The following is a 16,816-nucleotide window of genomic DNA, read 5'->3' on the forward strand; positions in this document are numbered from 1 at the left end:
TTTCGGACGAAAGAAGACTTGACCTTTGTCTAGTGAGCGGGAGCCTTTATGTACCTGAGCCATAGCCATACAATTGATCTTTCATGATGGTTTCAAAAAGTTGTCCTTCGAACTTTGGGAACTTTCCTCGCTTTCTTCGACCGCCCGCAGAATACTGATACCATATGTTCCAGAATAGGCGGCACCTACAAAGTTGCTGCTTTTATCCTGGTGAATGAAGGGTATGTTAGGGCTCTAAATTTGGCTATCTCGCAAAAATCCACCCTCACAATGAACACGTTTAGAGAATCTCGCTATAGTTGAGGCAAGGTAGAAATTTGACAACTAAATGTCTCACTTTCTGAAAATGCAAGGTAACTTTGAACAGATTGTGCGAATACAATAGCATTTTGGTCACCTCCTGGGTACGTGTATGTGCTAGAGGCTTCAAAGATATAACAAAACTTGCAAGGATAATTGATACTTTGAAGTCCAGCGTCTTGGCTGATAATGCACTGAGTGTTTCGCAAAAGAACCAGACCTTCTATTCCAGGCGCGGTGCTTATACTTCACTAACGATGACTTTACTTCTGAATGCTGTAGACATCCTTACAAGGAACATGTGCCTACAGGTCTGGAGTGTGACCCACCGGTGGGACTGTACTGGATACCCAAATCTCAGAGCTTGAAGATATATTTCTGCCTGGGTACAGTACAAACGCACATACATCGCCAACCGCATTATTGGAACAACCCACGGGAAAACAATTTTATCGATTGTTGTCTGGCAAGCAAGGCGTATTTCTCATTTTAAAGAGTCAAATCCCAAGGGCATAATTGCTTTAAATAATGAGTGTAATTGTGGCTGATTTTCTAAGGTGCAACATTTAAAGACGACGCGGCAATATGACGGCTTGAAATTCGATTCATAGCCGAGAAAACGAACGTGCGGTAGGCGCAATTGCAGGAAGCTTCCCAAGTATCCCAGCGCTCATCATTTCCTGCATTCTCACAGAGGGAATGCCCAAAGAAATGAAATTGGCGCCAAGGACTGTCACATGTGTTGGGGAAGGCTGTTCACTGCAGATCACGACATTCGAGCGACCGCGGCTTGCATCACTGCTTTGGAGTACGCCACGAGGCTGTATGTCAACATCATGTGCATCCCGTGAAAACTGAGCTGCCAGATCCGGGCGAGCCCGATGCGCTCCAGGGGCTCGAGAAAATAGAAGGCGAAAGACAAGGAACCGATGATGACCATTCGACCAAAAGCCATCGCCAATGGCGAAGCGCCGGTCACTGGTTCGGCCAGGGCATGAATTGTCGGCGTCAAAGACAACATGATCACCGATGCCAGATGAATGGAAGAGGTGTCGGAAGGTTTCTGGTTGTTCTCATCATAAAGGAGCCCTTGCGGTAGGCTTCCAAACGCGATGACAGCCAAAGCCGATGTATATCCTAGCTGTAGCCATGGCTGAGCTGGAAAGAGAAAGACAATGGTAGGAATTGCCGCCGTCCAAATCAAGAAAATGACCCCAGCTTGAAGTCTTGGCTGTTGCTGATTCGACCTCTCGTGGGATATGCGGAAAGTCCGATGGAAGAAGACACCTAGGTGCCAAAGCATGACACCCACACCAAACGCAATCACCGCCAGAGCTTCGGGGATGTCATTTTGCGACGAGGGAAAGTGGAAAAGGAGAAACTGAAGGAGAAAAATGATGAAGTAAGAAAGGCCAAAGCCACAGATGATGGCACCGAGCACGCGATCGGGAAGGTCTTGGGGACTAATTGCACTCATTGCGAAGATGAAACTGAAATACTCTGCTGCGAAGTATTGATGGGGGCATCTCTGAATTTATAGACAGGAGAACAGAGCATGTTGATAACCCGTATGGCTGTGAAGACCCTTTGCGAATTCCGTTGATCACAGAACATGATTCTGAAATGGGAAGGAAAATCCCACATCACACATCAAATGCTAAAGTGAGGCCCTCCAAAGATCCCCAGTTGAACTAACTTTCGAATCACCAGCTTCACTGAATCTTTCCCAGCTCACCAGTCTTCATCAATTGATCGACTGTTTATTCGAATGCCAGAGCCAGTCGGGGCTATTTGTCAATCTCACGGTGCCGAGATAGCACGTCCACGCCTTCAATCCTTTGCAAATTCCGCCGCGTGCAAAGATGAATGTTAACGAGCACATTATTCGTGAGCTTGGTCGACAGCGGGCACAGAACGCGTACTATCGCGATTGCTATGCCCTGTTCAAATCACTGCAAGACCTCGCAGAACAGACGTCCAACGAACTACGGAGCATCTATAAATCAGATGGCGATCATTCGGCCTACTCCGTCCACCGGGTCTTATGGCAGCTTCAGAACAATGTTTTCGGCTTGATTGAGCAGGCATGCGAGGCGCAAGCTACTTGCGAAGAGCTGTGCCCGATTGATCTCGTCTTCTCCGCTCGGGACGTTTTGGAACCCATAAAGAGGCTGTACAGCGATGCAAATACCGCCTCGCTTGGCAGACATGCGATCGGAGACAAGAAATACTAAGTTGGGCCTCGGCTGACAAGGACTAGCAAGAGCGTTTGGGGATTGTTTGCGAAAGGTTGTTTCATGTCAATTCGTGATTCACTATCTTGTCTCGCTACTTGTGGAACAGCCAAAAGCCGGGCCGTCGAATTGTTGCGGATGGCATCAGAAAAGCATACCGATGTAAATCAGTCGAGAATACAAAATCAAAGCTTTAGCATCTACAGGTCCCATGGCATCCAGATTAACTGTGAGAGCAAACACCAAAGGGCCACAGGACGCGTTTGAGCCCCATGACCTGGATCGCAGCCCGCGAGAATACACCAGTGCGACAATTAGATACAACAACAAAAGGGCTGGATGAGCCATATGAAAAACGCGCCAACGGAGCAGGATGCGGCTAGCCATATTAGTGTGAGCATTGATCCTCCCAAGCCAGCCTGGACCCCGAATGGATGCAAGCTTGTCTTGATTCCCGCGGTGAAAAGACCGTACATCACGGTGACTCCGACCGTGGCGACAGCGATCAGCAATGCCGAAACCTATTTAAGTCAGAGAATTGCCATGAAGGCGGTTCCAGTGTGACTTACTATACAAGACAACGCAAGGAGTCTGTTTCCCCGAGCCCAAAAGGTCCTCCGAGCCCCAAGAATAACGACCAAGACGGTGGAGACAAATCCAGAAATGTAAAGGCTGACAATCCAATGCGAAAGCTTTTGATAGCCCGAGATGGCTTTTTCATCCACCTTGGGCAGCACTTTGTCGATTTCGACGGGCGTAGAGTCCAGCACCGCAGACAGATCAAAGGAGAAAGATGTGCGAGGCTCCGAACACACGGCCTTGGAGCCATCGCGTGATTTGCAGTAGCCCCAGAGTCCAACGTAATAGTATTGGAATAGATGTGATTTCAACTCTGTCAACTGAGCATGGATCGCGCCTTGAGCAGCTGATGTGGCCGCCGCAGATGCGTCTATCGCGCCAGCATACACGCCGGATGCCGTGTCGGTGAAGCTGTTGCCAGCTCCTTCGCTAATATCCGGGGGATGGAAATTGGGAATGGCGGGAGAGTCACGGATGACCAAATGGTCGAATTGTGGAAAGTCGGTAAGATCGATCTACTTCATGTTTAGCCAAAGATTCATGCAATGTAGAGTGCAAGAGTATCCCACTTTCATAAAGTACAATCCATTCGGCGCAGATGATGAAGTGCAGCCGACAAAGACAACGGACAGACAGACAAGAACCGCCACCGATAGAGACAACGCGATCGCCGAGATAATCTGGTCCAATCTGCTTCCTCCGGGGAGCTTCATAATGGCTGCACGAGAAGTCGCAGCGGACTAGTGGGGTAGAAATGATCCAAGTGAGATGAATGAAGTCTTTCCAAGCTGCAATACCCCGTGCAGAGGCGTCCATATTAAGTAAAGAAGAGGCGGTCGGTGTCCCGAAGCCGACATCTTGTGAATGTGAACTTGCGGCCTCACTTTGTGATTTGCTGTCTTCTTTGGAAGTCAACTTTTTCTTGCCACAACTGATGCGTCCAATCTAAATGCTGAGCGTCGCGACAGAAATGAAATGGTCGCCCAGATTCAAGTGCTCCTCTCGAGCTGGGCAATAACTCCAATCTATTGACCTCAATAAGTGGACGACACAATTTCGTGGAGCAAGGGTATGGTGAGGCATAGTTTGAACCATCTATTTATGAGGACATCGTAGTCGCCTCAAATATCCATCTCGGCGACAAGACCCCTAGACCTTATATAAAGTCACCTCGCGACGATGCTCTGTGTCTAGATGCTTGTTCCAGGTTCCAAGTGCACTTTCATACACTTTTATAAAACCAATCTGAGCCTACCATGGTGCCTACAAGTCAATCAGAATTGGCAGATCTGGAGCGCAAGTTATTCTCGTATCATCAAAGTCACTTCCAATTATCTGCCAGGGTGCATCTCTCTCACCTGACATTCGAAAAAGGGTTTCGCGCATGGATGGATGACCGTGACAATGTCCAGCGCTTGAAAAAGACCCTGGAAATTCAAGGCTGTCGTCGGCTCATGAGAGACAACCATGTGCCCGTAGTTGTGTCCCGATCTGACTGGGAGCGTCGTGTGAGTCCGCGCTACGGCAATGGCATTATGCCCAGCTTGAATGTAGACCTGGACTACCGACTGCGTGCGTTGGATCACGAGAATTTGATTACAGCAGCCCGAAAGAAGCTCGAGCCGGAAGACCAGTGGTGGATTGTGGATGTCTACGTGACTGACGATGAAGGTACGTTGAGTGGCCAACAAGCTCTGCCCTATAAGCCCCCTTCGATGCGGCCGAAGCTGACATTTCTGATACCATCGTAGAGGGTCAAGATCTTGACAGAGATCTTCTGCAGGAAAAGTTCGTCCAATCTTTAAAAGAAAGATACCCAAACGACAACCGACCACCCGACGGGTTGATATACGAGCGAATCAACTACTACGAAGGGTACCTGGATGGACCCAAGGACCAATTGGCTGCCAACAACTGGTGGGTCATATTGCAGGCCGTGGCGGGCAGCAAAAAAGGTGGATACCTGCGACGTTTCTTCAAGAATGCGGCCCTCCATCGAAAGCTGAATTCCTTGCTGGTCATCCGGGGACTCTGGGAAGGCATGCGGATTGGACTGCTACATAAAGTGACCGCCATGCACTGCGATGAGGTACGTCAATATTCCGTCGCCCTGAGATGCATGGGCGGATCCGGACTAACATGGATGCCGCATGTAGCCAATGATCTGCTACTGGGACCTGATTTTCCAGACATTCCTGACACTGGTCGGGGGAAGGACTGATCTACTACCTCTGATAGACGGGGTCACCGTTGGTTTGATCCAAGCCCGTTCGCCAAAGCTCTCCGCAAATGACTTACAGTTCCTGCAACTCCAAATGAACGAGGGAACGCTCTTTGCAGAGTTTGAAGAGGATCATCGAAAGGACATCTGGGAACGATTGAAAAAAATCGATTATCCAATTCCAACGCTGAAAACGTTTTTCAAGGATCGCATCTACCTTGAAGTCGCGCAGAGTGTTATGAAGCGACTGTTCATCCAGCCGCGCGATGAGATTTTCACCATTGACACAGGGGTGTATAGTATCTTCGACACTGCCATCCCGATATCGCTGAGGAAGGAACGTCTACGGTCAGATCTCCTGGAATTTTGGCGGTTCAGTTTCCAGTATGGATTTGAGTTGACCGATCATCAGCGCCGTAAATGTCTCGGGAGCCCTGACAATGAGCATACGCCGGACCAAGACACGGATCAAGCTTTTCCGTTCCACCGATCAGCCATGTGGCAGCATTTCTGTGGTATCCTGAGAGCCAGGGGGTTTCTACCGCCCGGCAGCATGACGCAATCGTCGCCCGTGATTGAACTTCCGCCTCTGGTGCCTTGCGACTACCCAGAGGATCCCTCGCAGGAAATTGATGTCGCCAAGAGATGTGGAAAACCCTTTGCCAATACGCGGCAGGCAGATTGGTTCGCCCTGTTAGCCGAGTCGCTACAGCAGCCTGAAACAGCGACGCGCGTGTCGGCAGTATTCCTCCGCCGATGGGTTTTTAAAGCTTTCTTTGGGTATCTCATGGACCGTGGGGGGAGCGGTACGTTCGTGCATCGCGGTTTCGAAGCAGATCCCGCGGTACGGGACGATCACGCCAACACCGCCGAAGGACACCATCATCCGACCGCCCTGACGGCGCCCCACACAACGGCAGAAGCCCCGAGCAACCTGCCGACGTCTTCATCTGCCCCCGTGGCGGACTCGTTTGCTCCCATGATTTCAGCCTCAGCAGGAAGCTTGCTAATTGGATATATCATGCATGTCAAGATTCAGGAGATCAGGGAGACCTTATACCTACCGATTGACCCGTCATTCATGACTGAATTCTGCAACGGGCTGGCGCAACATAATTTTGAAGTTTTCGTTCTCGAACCCGCTCCTGGGACCAGTTCCGAATTTCTTCTTGGGAGGGTATCTGACATGCCTCGCTATATTTATCCACAGCATATTTTTACGCACTATCTAGACTATCCTGCTTCGGAACTTCATGCACAGTTCAACGCAGAGACTGCTTTTGTAGACGCCGGGAGGAAAAGACGACGGATCGATGGACGAGAAGAGATGGAACAGGAAATGATGGAAGAGGCAAAGACATGGCTCGAAGAAGAAAAAGCCAAAATTCACAGGAGGAACCGACCACAAACGATTGATCTTGAATTCAGCGTGTGATGCAGACATTGCGGTTTCGACTGTACTGGTGAGATTTTGGGTCGTTCTGGCAGGCGTAGTGCAAACAAATATAAACAAGTTGACTTTATTTCAGGCTTCTCCGACTGGTTCGTTATGAATAGTCACCGTGTTTCTTCGTCTCTTCAATACCTCTTTACAATCGCGAAGAAGAGATATCTCAATATATGTAGACCCAGGATGGACCTCCACTTAAGAGGCAGTTTGGTACGACCAGCATGGTTTCAGATCAGGAAGCGAACATGCCTTGGAGTTCTACAATCATGGTTTGGAAATGAGCTATACAGGTCTTTACTGACAAGCCAATGGAAAATCTTTACTTTGATGTTCCACCAGGAATCCACCGAGCATTGTACATGAATATAATCAATTCGACCGTGTACTTGCCTACAAGCGGGGAGACATGTGATTAGACTCACATCCTGAAAACAAGAGTAGGGGATCATGCTTTTGAAGCAGCACAGTGTTCCGCTACCAGAGCCGCCAGTCTCCAAAACTCCATCGCCGTTCTCTCGGTGGTCTCTTCGGAAAGTTTTCCAGCGAGCCATCTAAGCGCAATAGCTCCCAAAGACTTGTTTTGCTCCGCGAAGGCCACTGGTGCCTTCAACGTGATCTGTGACTGGGTGTTTGGGTCCGTTCCCAGCTTCTGCAAGGGCAGATCTGCACTCAGAAGCATGCGGGAGAGGTGACGGGAGCCACAGTGAATGAGTTGGCACGCTCGTTTCAATTTGGACCCGTTTCTCTTCTTCAAACACCCAAGTCTGGTCCAGATAGGGGCCATGTCTGCTGGTCTCTCTTTTGGTGAGATCAAGCCCTTTTGTTCGGCGTCTCTCTGCTTTTGGGCGAGTTCTTGTCGGGCAAGCAGTTTCCATCGTAGATCCTGCTGAGCCATCCTGTGATCCGAAGAGCGAAGGTGGCGTGGGCTGGACCTGTTAATTATCGTACGACCGGGCAGGAGTGACTGCTCGGTATCATCTCCAAGAGTGTTGCAAGGCAAGCAGGGCTTGTTGTATAGCATCAAGAAGAGGACGACCAACATGAAGATGGGCAATTCATCGGGCTGGGGAGTTCGGTTCTCGGGCGACTTTCTTCTTGGAAGTGTCACTGCGGGCTCTGAATATTTAGATAAAGGCATGGCCGTTCCTAATGACAAGATTTGATGCTTGAGACGTAGACTGACGATAGGCGGTGCAGGTGCTTGTGCAGTAGGGAGGGACGGAATCCTTAAATATCGTTGCTGGGGATCAAGATATTCGTCCAACGTATGTTATATGAGCGGATTACAAGTATACCTCACCAATTCCTCTCATAATGACTTAGCGCAGTTTTTAACTCTGACTTCATAATGTGATAACTCAAGAAGCGAACTTAACTTCTCTGATGTATTATAAACAAAATATAGCCCCGGATATACAATATCGATGTGAATGAGGCGATGATAAAGATGTCCTTGATTGGAATATGACAAATTGGAGCTGCATTATCGGATTTTATGATGCTATATTCTAACTATGACTCTCAATTTGTTCGTCAATCCTGCGGTACAGCCAAGACAAATCTACATAGCGGTTTAGAAGATGTGCATAGTTTTCTTGCTTAGCTTTGAGTCAATACAGCGCATATCCTAAGAGTCAGCGGAAAAATGTGAAATACCAGCAACATTGGAAGAGACTGTGGGAGTCTGCCTGACAAACGGATCATCCGTCGATACTGGCCCACGGCGCATTGTTGATCCCTGCACGCTTCTGTGGAATAGCCGAAGAATGAGCCGGTGCAAACGAACCATGCCGATGAAAATAATAGTTCCCCCAGCTACACTTCCAAGTACCAACGCTACACCCCGTTGGGAAAGTCGTCTTGAAAACTCAGTTCCATCCATGATGGCGCCATGTGGTTCAGGGGCCGGGGTTATCGCAGTGCTTGACGGGCCTGGGGTCCAATTTCCTGTCTCCGTGTATGTATGTGGCAGCGTCGATGCTGAAACCTGCCCTTCAGGCTCAGTGGTCATAAATATTTTGCCACTGTTAGCCTCACTGGAGGGTCTTGTGTGCGATGGCGAACGTTGGATGGTGAAGTTACTGAAACCTCCACCGTTCCTGGCTTCCGTGGGCTCGTCATATCGGGTAGAAGCTCCGGTGCTCATATGCTCCGAACCAGCCGTAGAGATTCTGAAAATAGCGCGAGACGTTGGGACTGGCCAGACCTCCGCGGCTTCTTGGTTGGTATGTACAGTTGCAAAAGAGATGTCCTTATTAGCAGTGTCCAAGGGCCATGAGGCAGAGCCATTCGTTGCAGCAGTATGGTTTGATGAATCAGTAAGACCACCGCTAAAGCCACTGCCTGCCTCCCGTGTTGTACGAATGACTGTAACATCTGCCAAGGCCATGGTAGAACTGTCTCCTATTGGAACCTCCGCCCCCGCCAAGCTCTCCACATAGTCAAGCGAAGCATGTAAAAGCTGTGTAGTGATACCCGAGGGCATTCTTTCTATCGTGGTCGGTATAGGGTATGGCTCAAAAACAGGCAAGGTGCTCGGATGTGATGCATCTTCAGGCAATGTGATATCTCGAGTGATATCGACTATGACGGGTGTCGGCTGACGGGTGTCGACGGATGCGTTGTATTTGATGGAGCTCTTCATACAAGTGTCAGCAAGCATATTTGAGTGAAGGGCCTGCCGGGGTACAAACGATATAGGAACACATGTACGAGTTGGTGGTCTGAAAGTAGGGAAGTGGGGATAGCATCTTAGCAAGTGTTCTGTTTGTACAGAATTTGTGGAAACGGATTTCTTGTTAATACTGAACCCCGGTTCTGGATTCTGAGCACAATGATTTCAGTAGGGTAGCGGAGCCAAAGACCGTGAATTTGCAAAAAATGATGCTCTAAAGCTGCGCAAATGACTAAAGTATGCTGGTGCTCCACATATCCGTTTGGAAAGTGGATCAGATTCTTGCATCCAGCACCTTTAATTTCTGCGGTCGCGGATTATGGCTGGTTGGGCTTCACAACCTGGTGGTGATCGTTGAGCAGGCCTTTTTTGCGTCCACCCCTATCCCCAACCCCCATCACATACAAAGAGCGCGACACCTGGCGTCAATGATTTCTGCGATCTACTCGATCTCAAACCCAACCCACCAATGGCTCAACCTTTGAGTCGTGTCAAGCGAGAGCAACTCCGAAAACGTCGAAATAACCTATTGCGGCGCCATAATGAGTTTTGGCTTTTGTACGGGATGAAGACATGGCTTATCATGGAACAGCCAGATGGGCAGATTTTTACCTACCATTCGCATCCTCACGTTCCTCCGCCCTCACGAGAGGTTATTGTAAGACTCCATAGTCCATAAGATCACAGGTAATTGAGTACTGATGGTTTAAAGAAAAAACGCTCCCTTGTGAACAAAACACCGCGTGATTATGATTCTCAGGCCTCTGCCCAGCCTGTCGAGACGAAGTCTCCAGTGATCTCCTCGCCGAACCGACAGGATGATATTTGGGAGATACTGGCGGACCATCTCAAGCACAATCGACCTACAAATCGGCAGTACCATGGCAATCCTTAGCTAAATACGAAATTCGACGACCTTCGCGGCTGGCAACTCTTGATGGAACAAAATGATCTGATTACTCATTACACAGTCTCTGTTGTTATAATGTCATTTCCCGAGGTTGTTTTCCTACAATACTACATCTAACTATTGCTATTTTTTCTCATCTTCCATTTCCGTCTAGTCTCTCCAGTACGAGATGTCTCCGTCATATGATGCCCGGTTCCTCCGAACAACGATATCAAAATATTATTTCACGGGTCAATCAAATGCCGCCGATGATGGCGGTGAGATCGCCCATGGCTTGCACTGGGATCGAGATAAACTAGACATGCATATCAGAATGTATGAACTGGAAACGGGAAGGTGATAAATACTCAAAAAATGATCATGAATCTCTCCGTCGTGTTCTGTATCGTAGGCAAGACGAAGGGAATTAATCTGCACCTTTCAGTCAAAGACCACGTTTGAATCAGATTGCCATGGTGCAAAGACTTACTTTTCGCTCCGTGGTTGTCTCTTCTGAAATGGAAACCAGCGATCGAAGTGGTCTAGACACCTGATATTGGGTCAGCATGAACTTGGCAGGTGAGCAAAACACAACATACGACTGGAGTTGCTACCAAGAAGCTGATGATGAAGATGCCCAAGGCGATCATAGTGGCAAGCTGGACCTAGCCTGGCATTAGTAGCTGTAAAGATATTCTGCGCCGGCATTAAATACCCTGCTGATAGGATTAGAACTCACGGAAGAGTATACTTGAAGCCTAGCCCTGTAAGAAAAGTAACTGCCGCAATAAATTGATATTGCGATCATTTGAGTTGAAAAGAATGCTTTACAATGGCTGGCAACACACCCTCATGTTTGTCCATCTGCAGAAAACCGTCAGAGTAGCTTTTTTGCTGCACGCAGACACCACGTACTTATATGGATGTTTGGTAGGTCTTATCTGGCTGTATTTCATTGTTGGTCTTTATCAAACCAGCTACACCATTGCCGGGAAGGCCTTGACAATCTGGATGGCTGTCTTGAAAAAAGTAGAAATGTTGCCTGAAGGGTCTCCAGTGACGGAGGGTAAGTGTGCACATGTTCCATGTCAAGATTAATACTGACATCTTTGCCTTTGGAACAGATGCTCAGGAATTATCAGGCTCACTACCCAGCATTCCAAAATCTTCTATCCCATTTCCCGCACAACATGTGATTCTGCAAGCTCTTCAACGCCACCTTGAAGCTCACATCTTTCAGTTTGTTCAAAAATGGCTCTTGCCCGAATCTCATGCCATAGGATGGACGTGTGCGGAGGCAGTCGAGTTGCATAAGATTTTTGGATTCTTGACCGACTATAATCAGAAATTAGAGGCCCAACCTTGCAGTCCGCCTGCACACTCGATTCAAAGGTGGAATCGCGTGGTCAGTAGTATCCGCCATGCTTCTGTTCACCGCATCTTACAAGCCCCAGATACTTTGCTTCGAATGGTACGATATGCGATCGGCTTCTTGGAAAGCATTGCAGGTGTGAGAAGCTCAAGAAGCCTTCGCCGACTTCATCGCTTCCTGAAGACCATGCTTACCAGCTCAGACCGTCTGGCAGCTCAGCTGAGAGATAAGGTGAACATGCAGATCCTGCTGTGTAACGCTCATCCTGAGCAGCTCGGTCGCCGACTGCAGTTATTACCAGAAGCCTTGAGAAGGGTTCTTCAAAACAACGAACAAAGCATGGTGTCTCAGATTCAAGGTTTTCTACAGCTTGAATTTGCATAAAGTTGAGGACAATGAGAGCCCGGTGTGAAAGCCAAAGCCACCCGAGCACGATCTGACGACTTCGCTGGCACCTCGTGGAAGAAGCTACTCGAAAGAATCCAGAATTTGAAGATGTTGACGGGAGCAAAAAGAATACGTATGCATGCAATCTGTAGGAAAGACCGTTTTTCCGTCTGTTACAGTACAACTGGGCTCATGTCAGATATTCCCCTTTCATATCATGACAAAAATGCTGAGAATCGAAATAGCCTTTATCTCAAACCCACCTAGTGGCTGCATTTTTTGCCGAGGAAATACCACATTGCCGTTTCCATTCTGCTTCTGCTTGCGCCTCCTCCACTCGTGATCTGTCCAGGGCGGTCTTGAGTAAGACAATGGTCCGAATCAAGCGTGGGTCTCCAGCGGGGCTTGCCACGGGATTGAAATGGTACTGCAGAGCTAGATCCTGAGTGGAATCCATGATTGTCGCGACGAGGCGATGAAAGTTCTTGAAACAACCGGAGTAGAATTCGTTTTCGCGCTCTTGCTGGCTTCGTTGATGTAGCCATTGTTTCCTCATTGCGCGACGCGAGGTTTTGGGAGATTGCTTCGACACCTTCAGTCGTGACCGCGTAGTTTCCACAACCATCGTAGATCCTCCCGCCATGGCGATTTGGTGGTCGAGTGAGTTGATTTCCGGGGAAGATTTTTGCAGTGGCGGAGTGACGGCTGTCGTGGCAGTTGGCTTAGTATCCTTGGCTGTGTCAGGGGCCCGACTGTAGATGCTTGAGGTATTGTCACGAAAATGGACCGAGAGGGCTTTGCGGAATGAATTCATGGTGTCAACTGTGAATATAGTGGCACGGCATGATTTGTTCTCTCGAGATAGGACAGCTACGACAGCTTATATCTTAAACTCAGACCCAAGTCAGGATCGGTCTTCTGAACATCTTCTTCACCCTGATCATCAGGTAGCGTATCCTTGGTTGACTCGTCAGTCCCCCTTTGAAGGAATCGTTCAATAAGTCTCCACAGGCAGCGAAGCTAAACACATCATTCGATCAACAGGAGATACTCGCAAAGCGGAACCGACTTCAACGAACAAAACGAGGGGTTCTAATTTCCCCCGTGCCATCTTATATGGCAGGACAGGGCGCACTAGGATTACGGTCAAATTCTTTACATACTGGCCTTTTCAGGAAATTATATTCTAAAAACATCGCTGTGAGTCAAGACCAAAAGAACTAACGACCTGATTACGTATTAAGCCTCTTTAGGAAACACTAACGCAATGCGAGTGAAATCCCCCGGTCCCAACATCACAGCCGCCTTCGCTTCTGCCGCGACGAAGGTTCCAGGAACCGAATCGTCCTTTTCGCCCCATAAGCACAGTAGCAATGCCTCACGGGTGGCCATGATGGCGTTTGATGGTCCGCGCGGCCAAAATGAGCAAACGCCTGCTGCGCATCGAGGAATTCCTGTGCGGACTTTGGGAATCCACCAATTTTTTCACAACAACTACCATTGACGATGTTGATGGAGAAACGCTCTTCCAGGCTGGCAATGTGAAAGGCGACGCGTTTCCTATAATACCCACAGGAATTGCAGCAGTCATGTAGGTCTACATCCCCCAGGACTTGATCCCGACCAGCTTGAAACTTTGCACCAGGGATTTCAATGGAGATACGCGCGAGAATTTCGCCAACCCCCGGCCGTGAGCACAGGATAGACCCTTCGCAGTGGAATCCGACCGGTCCAGGAACGGGAGTCGCGTCGAATTCGAAGAAAAACATTGCCGACGCGAGCACCATCCTCACCAGCTCATCTGGAACGAGAATCTTCATCTCAGATAACTCTTGCAACGCGCTGATGTCGTCTAGCTCGGGGAGCGGAGCGGGGATGGCCTGATCGAGGCGAAGAACATCCGGTTTTGACCCGTGCGGCAGGTAATTCAGTGCTTCAGAAAACCCCTGTTGTCCGTCCATGGAGGGCGAGGACATTGTGGCGCGGAAGAGCCGCGGGAGAGCACCGTCCCAGGCCTTGTGTCGCAAGCCATGATCGAGAGCAGGCGCGGTGAACCCGGTGCCCACCGACAAGAGAAGATCATGTCGTTTCGCACGCGGCCAAATGATGCCAGACTCCCTCAACGCAATGGCAAGCGGGTTGTTCGCGCGTACCCCGCCATCCTGAAAAGAGCCGAAGCCGGGCAGACGTCCTGGCTGGAAATAGCTTCCAAAAGTTAGCCGTCATGGTTCATCGAATCTGGGAGCGTACTTACAAGGGCGCTGCGACACTGCACTCGGCTCTGGTGAAAGGGATTACTGTCAGCTACTTCGGCTGTGGCCTAAAACTGCGGGGACTGAACGCAGAACTCACATGTCGCACAGAAAAGGATTCTCTTGTTCGTCATCGGGCGCTAAAAATTGGTAGGCGGAGTTTCCACGGCGCGGGCCCGTGCCTCGGTAATTTGCCAGCACACAGGCCTTGCCGTCGGACGTGCGACTGACCACGACGGCAATCCGACATCCAGCCGGGTTGGCCGTATTCACGTCGAATAGACGGCGGTCTAGGCCTACCACCTCCCTGAAAGTCTGCGATAGTCCCTGCGAATTATAGAGGCTACTGGGGATCAAGTTGAACGCAGAAGCCAACCATCGAACGAATCGCGGCACCGGGCCCCGTGAGCGACGGAATATTTTTCGCGCCAGGTCTGGGAACGCCTGTACACAATTTTCGACCGAAGAATGGTTCAAAAATATATCAATCGCTGTCAACGCCCCTGCAGATAGCGCTGTTAGCGCAACAATGCAAAGATCACTTGGGGCAAAGGGGTACATACCAACACTCGTTCCAAGACACAGGTCGGGGAGAGACGCGATCGGCAGGCCAATGCGTTTCTCCAGCGCTTGCAGAAGGCCCAGTTGGATCAGGCCGCGGACGCCCCCACCGTCAAGACTGAGGATCACCGGGTGCTTAGTAGGGGGTAATTGGCGTATACTGACGAGGAAAGGCTCACCGCACACGGGGCATTCAGTGAGGTCCCAATGATACTCGCCACTAGAACTCGACTTGCCAAAGATCACAACACAGGTGTCACAGAGTGCGTGCTTGCATGGCATCATGTGTTCGGGAGGCCGACACAAGCACACCAAGCAGGTCGTGGTGGATTGAAGGCCGCCCCATCGGCAAAAGAACCGATGCAGTACATTTTTTCGAACGATCGCAGATGTGTTGTTGGTGTCCAATTGCAGGAATTGCTGACTGAAATACGATAAAATACCGTCGGAGTGACCGTCAGAGGCACCGTTCTGCGAGATCTCGACACAATGCTTCTCATACAATGCGGCAAAGACGATGGGCGGGGAGAAACCTACACGTGTCAGTGTGGGCATTCAAACGAGGTGGTGATCTTACCGTGCATTCCAGGGGGGTACGCATGCATCAGGAAGGCCGAGGCCACAAAGACATGCATCTCGTCCTCGGCGCAGCCAGAGTACATGACGGTATGGGCACCCTCTCGGAGGAAGCGACCCATCGACTTGTCATCGGGATAGCCTCTCCGGGCTTCGATCAAGAGATCAAAGCGTGGTGCGTTCAGGGATCGTTTGTAGCTTTGGATGTAAGACTTCCAGAAGGCAGCTAGATGAGATGCTGAGATACGACGACAGGTGGACTCTTGCTGATCCCGAATAGCGGACAGCTGCTCCACGATGAGAGTTCGAAGAGGTTCGAATGCGACCGTTTCGGAGAGGCCGCATCTTGGACGCAGATCCAGGACGACGGTCTCCCCAGTCTCAGCAAATGCTTCGAAATCGGCGAATTGCCGCGCTGATGTAGGATGCGAATCATCTTGCTTGGTCAAGACGATGACTATCCGCATGGATGTGGAGACAGGCTGGCCGCCAATCGCAAGCTGTCGACGTGGCTGCTGCAGCAGATTTCGGGCAGACTGTAAGTCGGATTTGGAGTCGATGAACAGGCACAAAATTTGGGTCCATGGCAGGATGAGTTGGGCTTTCACTTCTTGGTGTAGTTTTGCCGGTGAACAGACACTCTCGGCATCTGGAATCGCGTATCGCCGGTGTCGATGGCTAGCATGATGTGTGGACCATCGTGAGTCGCCTTGGCTTTTTTCGGAAAGCAGGCTACTCTCGGCAAAAAGGACGGGGGTTTCAGTATGACCGGATCTCCCACACAGGTGAAGACGGATCCAACCCGCAGGACCTTTGCGAGTGACATTGTTGTGGGGTATAAGAGCTCGCAGGGCTTTCAAGCGATTCGAGCTTCCAGCAAAGTAGACCAAACTTGGGTATTGACTTTTGGGACATGGCATCCCCTGCACCAGCTCTTCTAGGCGACCGGTATCCACCAAGGTCCAGGCCCCTTCTTCATTGACAAGATGAAGCCACGTTGCCATCGGGCCGTTGGTGATATGCCAAAAGAACGAGACCAAGGCGAGTCTTTATATCAGCCAGGTCGGACATATCATAATAACTAATACTGCGGCAGACGTGCCGCTTGCATTTTAAATCGATGGCTTGCAACCTGGGCCACCAAGAACCCGAGGTTGGGCTTAAAATAAACGTCGGCGTTTAGGGAGGAAGCAGTCATCTGCTTATCTAAAGGGCATTGGATTAGATGCACATCAGGCGACTTCATTTCCAACTAACTGGGTTTTTGAGGCGATGGCCGGCTATCTTTTTGAACCGTGTGTCAACACAACAGCTTTTTTAC

The 16,816-nt window shown here is 49.8% G+C and overlaps 10 protein-coding genes across 10 annotated transcripts; 4 read left to right on the plus strand and 6 right to left on the minus strand.

Moving 5' to 3' along the window:
* Window positions 1-1,066: 1,066 nt before the first annotated feature.
* On the minus strand, window positions 1,067-1,777 carry N7466_001596 (uncharacterized protein; the record flags this gene model as incomplete). Its single annotated transcript, XM_057160994.1, has 1 exon — window positions 1,067-1,777. One exon carries the CDS (start codon window positions 1,775-1,777, stop codon window positions 1,067-1,069), a length of 711 nt encoding a protein of 236 aa, XP_057024279.1.
* A 385-nt stretch (window positions 1,778-2,162) lies between these two features.
* N7466_001597 (uncharacterized protein) lies at window positions 2,163-2,534 on the plus strand (the record flags this gene model as incomplete). The annotated part of the gene is made up of 1 exon (XM_057160995.1): window positions 2,163-2,534. One exon carries the CDS (start codon window positions 2,163-2,165, stop codon window positions 2,532-2,534), a length of 372 nt encoding a protein of 123 aa, XP_057024280.1.
* Window positions 2,535-2,848: 314 nt separating this feature from the next.
* N7466_001598 (SUR7/PalI family protein) lies at window positions 2,849-3,826 on the minus strand (the record flags this gene model as incomplete). The annotated part of the gene is made up of 3 exons (XM_057160996.1): window positions 2,849-3,055; window positions 3,104-3,628; window positions 3,683-3,826. 3 exons carry the CDS (start codon window positions 3,824-3,826, stop codon window positions 2,849-2,851), a joined length of 876 nt encoding a protein of 291 aa, XP_057024281.1.
* Window positions 3,827-4,369: 543 nt separating this feature from the next.
* On the plus strand, window positions 4,370-6,769 carry N7466_001599 (uncharacterized protein; the record flags this gene model as incomplete). Its single annotated transcript, XM_057160997.1, has 3 exons — window positions 4,370-4,784; window positions 4,865-5,202; window positions 5,270-6,769. 3 exons carry the CDS (start codon window positions 4,370-4,372, stop codon window positions 6,767-6,769), a joined length of 2,253 nt encoding a protein of 750 aa, XP_057024282.1.
* A 460-nt stretch (window positions 6,770-7,229) lies between these two features.
* N7466_001600 (uncharacterized protein) lies at window positions 7,230-7,679 on the minus strand (the record flags this gene model as incomplete). The annotated part of the gene is made up of 1 exon (XM_057160998.1): window positions 7,230-7,679. The coding sequence occupies one exon, from the start codon at window positions 7,677-7,679 to the stop codon at window positions 7,230-7,232; it is 450 nt and encodes a 149-aa protein (XP_057024283.1).
* A 732-nt stretch (window positions 7,680-8,411) lies between these two features.
* Window positions 8,412-9,446, minus strand: N7466_001601 (uncharacterized protein; the record flags this gene model as incomplete). The annotated part of the gene is made up of 1 exon (XM_057160999.1): window positions 8,412-9,446. One exon carries the CDS (start codon window positions 9,444-9,446, stop codon window positions 8,412-8,414), a length of 1,035 nt encoding a protein of 344 aa, XP_057024284.1.
* Window positions 9,447-9,927: 481 nt separating this feature from the next.
* N7466_001602 (uncharacterized protein) lies at window positions 9,928-10,353 on the plus strand (the record flags this gene model as incomplete). Its single annotated transcript, XM_057161000.1, has 2 exons — window positions 9,928-10,116; window positions 10,171-10,353. The coding sequence occupies 2 exons, from the start codon at window positions 9,928-9,930 to the stop codon at window positions 10,351-10,353; spliced, it is 372 nt and encodes a 123-aa protein (XP_057024285.1).
* Window positions 10,354-11,382: 1,029 nt separating this feature from the next.
* Window positions 11,383-12,103, plus strand: N7466_001603 (uncharacterized protein; the record flags this gene model as incomplete). The annotated part of the gene is made up of 2 exons (XM_057161001.1): window positions 11,383-11,413; window positions 11,472-12,103. The coding sequence occupies 2 exons, from the start codon at window positions 11,383-11,385 to the stop codon at window positions 12,101-12,103; spliced, it is 663 nt and encodes a 220-aa protein (XP_057024286.1).
* A 256-nt stretch (window positions 12,104-12,359) lies between these two features.
* On the minus strand, window positions 12,360-12,920 carry N7466_001604 (uncharacterized protein; the record flags this gene model as incomplete). Its single annotated transcript, XM_057161002.1, has 1 exon — window positions 12,360-12,920. The coding sequence occupies one exon, from the start codon at window positions 12,918-12,920 to the stop codon at window positions 12,360-12,362; it is 561 nt and encodes a 186-aa protein (XP_057024287.1).
* Window positions 12,921-13,401: 481 nt separating this feature from the next.
* On the minus strand, window positions 13,402-16,499 carry N7466_001605 (patatin-like phospholipase family protein; the record flags this gene model as incomplete). Its single annotated transcript, XM_057161003.1, has 5 exons — window positions 13,402-14,311; window positions 14,361-14,387; window positions 14,459-14,861; window positions 14,922-15,452; window positions 15,497-16,499. The coding sequence occupies 5 exons, from the start codon at window positions 16,497-16,499 to the stop codon at window positions 13,402-13,404; spliced, it is 2,874 nt and encodes a 957-aa protein (XP_057024288.1).
* Between the last annotated feature and the right edge of the window lie 317 nt (window positions 16,500-16,816).

Source organism: Penicillium verhagenii, assembly GCF_028828195.1.
Source record: "Penicillium verhagenii strain IBT 33310 chromosome Unknown utg000003l_segment0_segment0, whole genome shotgun sequence".
Taxonomy (NCBI): Eukaryota; Fungi; Ascomycota; class Eurotiomycetes; order Eurotiales; family Aspergillaceae; genus Penicillium; species Penicillium verhagenii.